This window comes from Hippocampus bargibanti, linkage group LG09, assembly GCF_051943395.1.
Source record: "Hippocampus bargibanti isolate YZ-2025 linkage group LG09, ASM5194339v1, whole genome shotgun sequence".
Lineage (NCBI taxonomy): Eukaryota > Metazoa > Chordata > Actinopteri > Syngnathiformes > Syngnathidae > Hippocampus > Hippocampus bargibanti.
Genome location: NC_142742.1, coordinates 5,800,856 through 5,811,422, shown reverse-complemented (window position 1 = coordinate 5,811,422; position 10,567 = coordinate 5,800,856). Strand labels below are relative to the sequence as shown.

The window sequence follows — 10,567 nt, the reverse complement described above, 5'->3', positions numbered from 1 at the left end:
GCTTAGTGTTATGCTGACTCCCTGTCTTTGCACATAATCGTTCCTGACACAAGGAGTCATCACATAATAGTGAATGCATTTGAGATCAAAACCAAAATCTGTATCAAACTGAATAGCACGCCTGTCTGTCCAATAAGTGGGTGTTCTATTGGATTGAATTAGCCTTTATTAGTCTCGCAGAGGATACATTTACATTTCACAGCAGCAAAGTTATGAAATGAAGAGAACAGGAAGAAGTAGAAAAAACAATACATATAATGGCAGCCACTGTCGCGCCGCCATCTTGAAGTCAAAAGAAAAAAAATAAGAATATGACAATACAAAGACAGTCATAGCATTGTAGGGTTAAGATTGCATTTGTATCATATTTGATACGCGGGTTTCTGAGACCACTATCTCTTCAACATGATAAATTATTTCATATAAAAAAAACACTATATGATCTGATACATGTATTCCACCCTCTGATGCATGATCATGCCTCTACAGGAAGCTCGAGTTTTGTTTTGGTCATTTCCAACATGTTTGCTCACAGTGTATCATGCTTTATGGTTTTTCAGGGAAATCAGTGATAATTTTTGGGAAGTTAAAATGACAATAACGTGAAAATACGAAGTCAATTTTAGAGGTAAGTGTTTTCTTCATTTAAACAATGCATATATATTAACTCATTCTTTGTACAGTGATACCTCGGCTTACGAATGTTTTAGCTCACGAACTTTTTGCCCCACGAACATTAAATTCACATATAGTCTTGGCTCACAAACTAGTTTTTGGTAGAAGAACCAAACCACACAGCGCCACGGTGGCTGGCAGACTAGTTTTCGGCGGATGAACACCAAACCACAGTCGAACAGCGCCACAGTGGCTGGCGGACTAGTTTTCCACACCCACTTTTTTTGAGTGCACTCCGTGCAGACGTGGTTTGTTAGAGTGGAGTACTTTTGCTATTATGGGACCGAAAAAGACCCCATCACAGGCTAGTGTTAAGCCGATGAGGACACACAAAAAATTACGGGCGAGCAGAAGAAGATCATCAAAAAACATGAACGAGGTGTGCGTTTGTGTGACTTAGCGTCCCAGTACCAGTATGCTAAGTCGACCATTGCTACGTGTGGTTGAGGGTGTTTGTGTTTTCTAGGCAATAGAAGATATAAAGAGACAAGTACAACGACCATCACAAAGGTAAATAAAATGACTTTATTATACAGGACAGTATTTAATTATGATACAATAGCACATTTATTATACATAAAATAAGGTATATTTTGTGTAGTTTTAAGGCTTATTTAGTAGAAAAGTAGGTTTTATAGGGACCTGGGAATGGATTATTCTCATTTTTAATGGTTTCTTATGGAAAATAAATATTCGGCAGATTAACCTAAGGTATGACTATTAATATATTGTGTTAAAATATCTATTATATAGTATAAGTGATACTCCAGGTTTAAAATAAGATTTCCCCCATATTCAAACAAAAGCTGTAGCATCCATTGATGAAAAGAAATTGTCTCACATCTCCTGTCCCATGTAAATCCGCTTCAATTCCAAGCCGCGTTCTACATAACGTATCGGCACACTGCGCAGACACTCATTTCTTCTCAAGTGGGGCTGTGAAAATGCTGCCTACACTGTATGTATGTATATTCTCAGGCGTCTAGGTTATACTAATCCTCAAACATTGAATCAAGGCAACCGGACTGCTTCGAGTTTCTAGTTGGACCTTTCACTTTCATCCAAGAGTCTACAGTCTTAAATTTCAGGGGTGGAGTCAACCTTTATGTGCATTGTGGGTGTCCTGTGGTGGCTCAACAATAGTGTTGTCACACCCACATTAATTTTTTGAAGTGATGAACAAAAAAAACCAACCATGGTTAGATTTTGCTTTGAATGAATTTACCTGCCATTTTTGAGAAGTGAGATCTCTCTTGAGAAAAGATTTAATGTGCTGTATGTTTGCTAACCATTAGGTCATTATGCTGCCCAAAGGTCATCATTTAATTCATTTAATTCACGACATCAATAGCTCACACAAAAGGTCGTTTGTATCTTACTGTTATCTAGCTGGCTACGTTGCTAGCTATCTATTAGCTATCTAGCTGGTGAACTGAAAACAAATATAAAAAGCATATAGCATACCTGCCAACTTCTCTGGTTTTGCCGTAATGAGTACGGTTTTCATTCTCCCATTCCGGGTTACAGCTGGATAGCGGATGGCTAGCTAGATAGCGAATAGCTAGCTAGCTAGCTGGCTCTTCGCTGTTTTAGCTGGCTGCCTATTAATAATAATAATACATTTCATATCTAAGCGCCTTTCAAAACTCTCAAGGACACTTTACAGTCACAGGATATTTTAGCTATCTATTGGGTATCAGCTAGCTAGCTTTCTATCTGAGTGACTTCCGGGATGAGTGAACGCTGGCGCCTGTGGCTGCCACTGCTCACCTGAAGAAAATCTTATGTGACTGTAAAGTGACCTTGAGAGTTTTGAAAGGCGCTGATAAATGAAATGTATTATTATTGTTTTCACTATTATTGTTATTATCGATAAGCTATCTAGCTAGCTAGTTTTCTATCGGAGTTATTCCGGGTTGAGTGAACGTTGGCGCGTGTGGTTGCCGCTACTCACCAACAGAAAAACGTATCTTCTGACTAAATTGATCTTGAGAGTTTTGAAAGACGCGTATAAATGAAATGTATTATATTATTAAGTACAATTAATGAGCCAGTGTATGGTAAATTGTGTGTAATCTAAGCACAAAAGGACATTAGGGTACAGTCAAGGAGCGATGTTTCTCATCGATGGGGCGTTCCACCTTTCAGGCGTGTCTTGTTTTTTTCCCCCTTTGGAATGTTTCATTTTTCTTCTGCACTTATTTTTTTTTTCTTCAAGTCCTTCAAAAAATGTACTCCCACAAGTGCTTTTTTGTTAATTAGACGGGTGGGTGGCCCAGGGGCGGATGCAACATGGGATCAGCACATTCCTTACATTCCCCCCACACTGTCATGCTGCAGTCAGCTGATTGCCGATCATCTTTTGCCTTCATGGAAAACTCTCGAAGGAACTGGTACCTCTGGATCCTCACGGAATCTCCATTTGAACGTTCCATTGTTCCGTCGATTGCAAGTACAGTGATACCTCATTTTACAAACACTTTAGTTTACGAACTTTTCACCTTACGAACATTAAATTCGCGAGAATATAATCTTGGCATACGAACTAGTTTTCGGCAAACAAACCAAAAGCACACGGAGCGCCACGGTGGCTGGTGGACTAGTTTTTGGTGGAACAACACCAAACCACACGGTCGAACAGCGCCACGGTGGCGGGCTGACTAGTTTTCATCACCCCTTCTTTTGAGTGCAGACGTGGTTTGTTATCAAAGATAGTTTTGCTATAATGGGACTGAAAAAGACCCAACCACAGGCTAGTGTTAAGCCAAGAAGACACAAAAAAATTACGGTCGAGCAAAAGTAAGAGATCATCGAAAAACACGTGACTTAGCGGACCACTACCAGTATACTAAGTCGACCATTGCTACGTGTGGCTAAGGGTGTTTCTGTGTTGTCTAAGCAACGGTCTCAGGCAATAGAGGAGGTTGAAAAACTTCTGTTGATTTGCATTGAAAAAAAGCAACTAGACGGGGACAGTGTGAGTGAGGGTATTATCGCAAGAAAGCAAGGCAACCTCACTCGGATATCATCAAGAGGCAACCTGGAAGTTCATCCATTGACAACTACCATCACAAAGGTAAATAAAACGACTTTATTATATAGTACTGTTTTTTTCTTTAATTACAGTACATTAGCACATTTATTATACGTAAAATAATGTATATTTTGTGTAGTTTTAAGTCTTATTTAGTAGAAAATTGTTTTATGGTGACATGGGAACGGATTAGTCTTATTTTAATGGTTTCTTGTGTGAAATAAAATGTTTGGCAAACAACCATTTCGCCTTACACTTTCTGGGAACCAAGTAAGTTTGTAAGCTGAGGTATCACTAACATATCCATTACACGTAGTCACAAAATGAACCATTCAGTTCAGAGAATTGCAATGATATTATTCTCGCGGTTGTCCAATTCATCCCATTGCTCACACTCAATTATGTAATGTAGCTGCTCATGTTAGGCCTATAGAAATCATGAGTGGCTGGTAACATTTGGCTCCTCCCTCCCACTGACTGAGCGCAGATTCAGCAAAGTGAACCCCCACCCTGCATCTGCTCTCCATCAGTGTGGTATGTGCGAGAACTTTGATCGGCACACTTGCATTAACACACACACAGGCTGTCTGTGTGTGAGAGTGTGTGGTTGGGAGGCCAAGTAGGCAGACAGATAAAAAGACTATTGAGCACTCTCAAAGAGACAATGCCCAGTGGATAAAAGAAACAAAAGAGCTGTAAATACTCATTGTAATCACAGCTTTGTGGTTAGCCCCAAGGCCGGTAGTAAAAGGTCTAAAAGCGCATTCATCCTTGTTAGAAGGGTCTAAAGCCCCCCTCTTGTTCTCATCAATGAACAACTGGATCAAACCTGGATAATACATGATAATGTATACATGATAATGCGAAGTGGTTAAAGTTCGAACACAGAGGAGGGGTGGGCATTGGAGACCAGTGAAATTGAACAGCAGTTCAGGGAGGTAATAATTGAAGGTAGAGGGTTGAAGGAGAAATGGCACCTCCGGCAATGCACTCTTGTGAAAACAAATTGTAGATGAGCTTTCTCGACAAAATGACCAAGATTGGAGGTCACTCTAAGCTAAATTGTGATGTCATTATCTTTGATTACTCATCAAATCCACCCATCCAATCAATTGACTGTTTCAAAAGTCTGTGGAAAATATTAACATGATATGGTTTACTTAATTCACAAAAATGTCCTTGTCGCTTTTACACTGACACGCATTTGCAACTATACAATGGGATCAAAACGCCCCAAAAAATACTTTGAATAACAGGTTGCTCCATATGGAAGTAATTACGAAAATGTGGTCTTTACTGAAAACATGATGGTTAAAAAAAAATAATGATTTAGAATTTTGAATAACTTCTTCTTTAAAAGTGAATATTTCAGAGGGGTGCACGCCCGTATGACGTGTAAAATTAAAATCTGTAAATACAATTTAAATGTTGATTCGTTTCAAGAATACCCAGATTGTACTCTTTGTTTACATAACACAAACCGGGAGCCACTGACCTTGGCAGGGTGTGTGATGAGGATACATGCGGAGTTTACATTGGCGATATTGTCTATTAACTGCACGATTTATGTTGATTTTGAAACATAAAATGTCTCTGAAAGCACAAAAAGCAATTATTTTCAAACTTCAATCGAAACAACCTCTTTAAAAAATAGTCGATAAGAGCTGTACCCCCCCTGTGCAAAGTGAAGAACAAGCTAATGGTACATTCCAACCCAGCTCCTAGCTGTTTTTGTATCCGCTTCAGAGTGGGTCCAACCGCCAAATAAGTTACGCTTTGCCATGTCACCGAAAAGAAGTTAAAATCTACGTTTATTTGATGAAAATCGGATGTTCGCTGACATTCCAATACCAACGGTTGGATGTATGACATAAACTAAGTGTGTATTCGATCTTGTCGAAAGTACGTACACCTTGGCTATATTTGCGCTCTTGTTGCTTTTCGTACACTGTGAACGCCACTCAGTCAAGCGAGAAGACTCATGTTTTCGTCCAGCCAAGAGGAGCACTGCGCCCCCTCCAAAGATCCAGTTAAATACGGCGAGTTGGTCGTTTTGGGGTAAGTTCAGGGAGAACAATTCCTGTGTTACTATCTAAACTCTGTGGACAGCGCTTAATGCACCTCTTTAAGTAGAGGAAGTTTCACAAGAATACTCATGCCGTAGCGAACAAACTTCGATCGGTGATTTGACTGAAATACCCTTTTTAGTCAATAAAACACTACATTCTAGATTTTGGTTTATAAAACCCAAATCATCGTATGATCGCGTTTCTTTTCAACAGGACACGTGCATTTTTTTTCATGTGTGTACAGGTACATTGAAATGGTCTTTTTAATGTTTTACGACATTTACTGGGTGTTTTGAGACGGATTAATGGCACGATATATTCAAGGCTCACAACGTTGGTTACCCCTGTGGATTGAATGCCACGCTGCCCACCTCAGAAGTTCGATTCACGGAGTTTCAGGAATTCGGAAGTGGAGATGTACCCCCTCCCCCATACACCATCGTTCTTCCCCATTTTTAGCTCACTACTCACTCGCTTACTTTCAAGGCATTTTAGGTATGTGATGTCTCTTTCTGAACACCAGGGGTGCTACATAAAAGGAATACATACATAAAGAGAGGAAGAAGAAGAAATATGATACAATGAACGTGAAATCTGGTACAGTGATACCTCAGTTTACAAATTTAATTGGTTCCCAGAAAGTGTGTGTAAGGGGAAAAGTGTCTTCCAAACATTGTCCCGTAGGAAACCATTAAAATGAGAATAATCCGATTCCAGGTCCCCATAAAACATAATTTTCTATTAAACAATCCTTAAAACTACACAAAATACACATTATTTTATGTTTAATAAATGTGTGATAGTATTGTAATTAAAGAAATAAACTACTGTATAATAAAGGCGTTTTATTTACTTTTGTGATGGTCATTGATGTAGTTGCCTCTTCATGATATCCGAGTGAAGTTGCCGTGTTTTCTCGGCGATAATACCCTCACACCCTGTCCCCTGCTAGCTGCTTTTCGTTAATCCAAATCAACAAGTTTTTCAACCTCTTCTGTTGCCTGAGACCGTTGATGAGACAACACCGTTAGCCACACGTAATAATGGACGATTTAGCATACTGGTACTCGGACGCTAAGTCACACAAACGCACACCTCGACCGTAATTTTCTTTTGTGTCTTCTTTGGTTTAACACTGGCCTGTGGTGTGGTCTTTTTCAGCCCCCTAATAGCAAATGTACTACACTCGATAGCAAACCACGTCTACACTCAAAGGGAGTGTAGAAAAGTAGTCCGCCAGCCACCGTGGCGCTGTTCGACCGCGTGGTTTGGTGTTCATCCGCCGAAAACTAGTCCGCCAGCCACCGTGGCGCTGTGTGGTTTGGGTTGTCCACCGAAAACTAGTTCGTATGCCAAGATTATATTCTCGCGAATTAAATGTTCATAAGGCGAAAAGTTCGTGAGCTAAAGCCGAGGTATCAATGTATGTGATGTCTTTCTGAACAGAAGGGTGCTACATAAAAGGAGTATATAAATAAAGAAATGAAGAATAAATATGGGACAACGAACGTAAAGTCTGGTATGTCGAGAGGGGGTTGGGTTATACTGCATATTCGCATAATGCATTGACAAATTGAATCATAAGACCTGCTAACTGTCATTTGTGATTGGCCATACCTTGGGTGTGTGTCACTGTTGTCTATAATAGTTGTAGGGAGAGGCTAAAAAGGTTTCCTCAGACTGAGAAGGTGATTTGACACCCAACCAAAAGAAAAGTGAGTGAATAACAAGTCTCACAATTTGGTCAGCAGACTCCCGATTTTGACCACAATACTCACTTTATAAAGCAACTATTGACACAATACAGACAGTTCATCTGTAAGGTGAAACAAAAGAAAATGTAAAAAACAGATTTTTATACTAAATGAATGTATAAATAAACATTGAAAGCACGTATGTGTTTTATTTACTTCTAATTTACACTTTTTTAATACAGTGATACCTTGGCTTGTGTGTGACTTTTCGCTTTACATATTCTGTCTGGGAACCAATTAAGTTCGTAATCCAAGGTATCACTGTAACACACTCAAATTAATAATTTAGCATCTTTTAATTGATTATTCTGCCGTTTGAATATTGAAGCTTGACTCATCCAAGTGTACTCAACTTGTTTTGGACTTTGGTTGTCTACCAAAATGTAAGGACTTCGGGTTCTTGACCATGCCCCATTTGTACTTCACACAATAATATAAACCTATTGGGACTAAAAATAAATACATAAATACTTTCACCCCCCCACCCCAAAAAAAAAAGTTTCCTAACAGCTTTGATCTCTTAGGATTTGAGTCTCTCATCCTAAACGCTGAACTCAAACTGTTATTGATCTCAGAATGTTTTTTAGACATATCCGTTTTTCTCTATTTGCATTGAATAAGGAAGCAAGTTATTTTTTTAATAATAATTCATTTCATTTCTAAGCGTTCAAAACTCTGAAGGTCACTTTACAGTCACACGATAAATTTTCCTGTGGGTGAGCACCAAAGTAACTCAAATAGATAGAAAGCTAGCTCGCTAGCTAATAGATACAGTTGCCACACAGGCTAAAAATAATGGATTGCATTTACCTTTATTAGTCTCGCAGTGGTGAAATTTACATTTCACTGCAGCAAAGTTATGAAAGGAATGAAAGAAATAGAAAAACTAAATACAAAAGCTGCTGGAAAGGCAGCCACTCTCACGGCGCCATCTTGAAGCCAAAAGAACAAAAAACCAAATAAATAACAAATAATATGACAGCACAAAGACACATAGTCATTCATTCTTAAGCACTTTCTTTAGCCTCTTTCTTACATGAAGCAGTTCTAGAGAAAAAGGAGCGGATCAAAGCGTCCTTTTCGCCAGTGGATCAGGGATGTCATGGTGAAATATGAAAGTCTACTACAAGCTAAATGTTGAAAGCAAACGCGAAACTGTAGCATCCATTGCCGAAAAGAGACTGTCTCACATCTTCTGTCTCACGTAAATCCGCTTCAATTCCAAGTTACATCTTCACCTATTGATTTGACCAATATAATGTGTCATAGTGTTTGTGCTCTGGGCTTATGTAACATTTGTTTCCGTATGGACTGATATGAAGTCTTGACAGATATGTTTTGTCTCTCGCCTTCCTCCTACACACCCAACGTCAAACTACTTCCTACTGGAAACAAAAAAGCACTGCCCCTGGAGGAACATGTGGTGTATTTGAAGTCGATACTGTTTCATCTCTAATGAGACACAAAGATGCGTATTTGATGGGTGTTATAATCACCTCATGTGACGCCTTGTTTTCGTGTCGTTGATAGCAGATTTGGAAGCAGAAAAGCGAGATGACAGCATGGAACAAAAGAAACAGCGATTCCCTCAGTGGTTTTGTCGTCATGAGGGCCGTGACGAGGATCGCTTGGCCTTGTCACTTGACTCAACCGGTGCTGGTCGGCGAGGGCGTGATGGGGGCGGGGGAGGGGTCGGCGGTTGTGTGGGCATCCTGGAAATGAAAGGATGGATTGATCAGGGTCGAGCTTTTGCTTCTACTCAGCTTCCTCTGTCCATTGTGGCATAGAGACTGGGGCTATTGATTGAACTTTGTATGTTTCTGCCATTAAGAGCGACTCATTCAAGGAAATATACAAATCAACCTGGGGGACATGTATGGCATGCGCTATCTCGAAATTGTTTAGATGTCAACAATGTTTGGGGATGTTGATGTTGCAGGTATTTTTGATGAATAGGTTTCTTCAGCCGTCATCTGTACTTCTTTGAAGGTGTCAATGTTTTGCTCCTCATCCAAAAAGCTTCATCAGCGAACTTAAGTTGTGCTGGTAGCTCTGACCCTATATGTGTATATATATAATGGACAGTGGTGGTGGTACTCCCTGAAGCTAATCTAATTACTCCTTTTGCTCTGTCTGATGTTCTATGACTGGCTCTGATTGCCCCATTCATACTGGTATCACCTCATCAGCATGACTAAGCCGTCTTTTTGGGGAGACTAAACAAATGCTAAAAAAAGACTTTATCAACATCGTAGGGATAATGCTATTGGGCCTCAATCTGCAGTACATATGCACCTAAAAGCTAGCAACAACTCATTTGACGATAGTGAGGTTAAAATCTTAACGAAAGAAAATAAATGGTTTGAAAGGGCAGTAAAAGAAGCTATTTTTATGAAACAGCCAAACCCTTCACTAAATCGCCATGGTGGTGTGAGGTTCAATTTGGATCGTGCTTACAACAGATTTCTTAGATCGTTACATCGTAGGGTTAGTCATGCTGATGAGGTGATGCAAGGGCAAATGGGGCAATCAGGGCCTATCATAGACTATAATCAGTGTAGCCTCGGGGAATAGTCCTCTGCTCCTTCCAACCTGAAGACCTATCAAAGCAGAGGTCTGGCACCGCCACCCCTGGACATTAGGGATTTATTTATATATATATATATATATATATATATATATATATATATATATATATATATATATATATATATATATATATATATATATATGCAGTAAAGTCTCGTTATATCGATATTCTCGGGAGTCGGAAAAAATATCGATATAACCGGACTATCGATATATCCGATCCTGCGCCATGTAAATTTTCTGCTTGCGTTCATCGAAATAGTATCGTAATAAGCAGTACTATCGATATAACCGATATCGATATAACGAGACTTTACTGTATATTGGGACCAGAGCGACCTGCAAATTTTTGTTAGCTGACGAAGCTCCTCGGATGCGAAGTGAAATTTCCAACACTTTCAAAGAAGTACAGATAACGGCGAAAGAAACCTTTTCATCACCGGTCT

At 39.5% G+C, this 10,567-nt stretch overlaps 1 protein-coding gene across 1 annotated transcript in view; it reads left to right on the top strand.

Annotated features, from left to right (window-relative positions):
- The first annotated feature begins 5,450 nt into the window (after positions 1-5,450).
- Positions 5,451-10,567, top strand: part of peli2 (pellino E3 ubiquitin protein ligase family member 2) — an 18,293-nt gene continuing 13,176 nt past the window's right edge. The window contains exon 1 of the mRNA XM_089004004.1: positions 5,451-5,767. Coding sequence (XP_088860130.1) covers positions 5,691-5,767 — 77 coding nt within the window. The 5' untranslated portion in view covers positions 5,451-5,690. The remainder of the gene's footprint in view (positions 5,768-10,567) is intronic.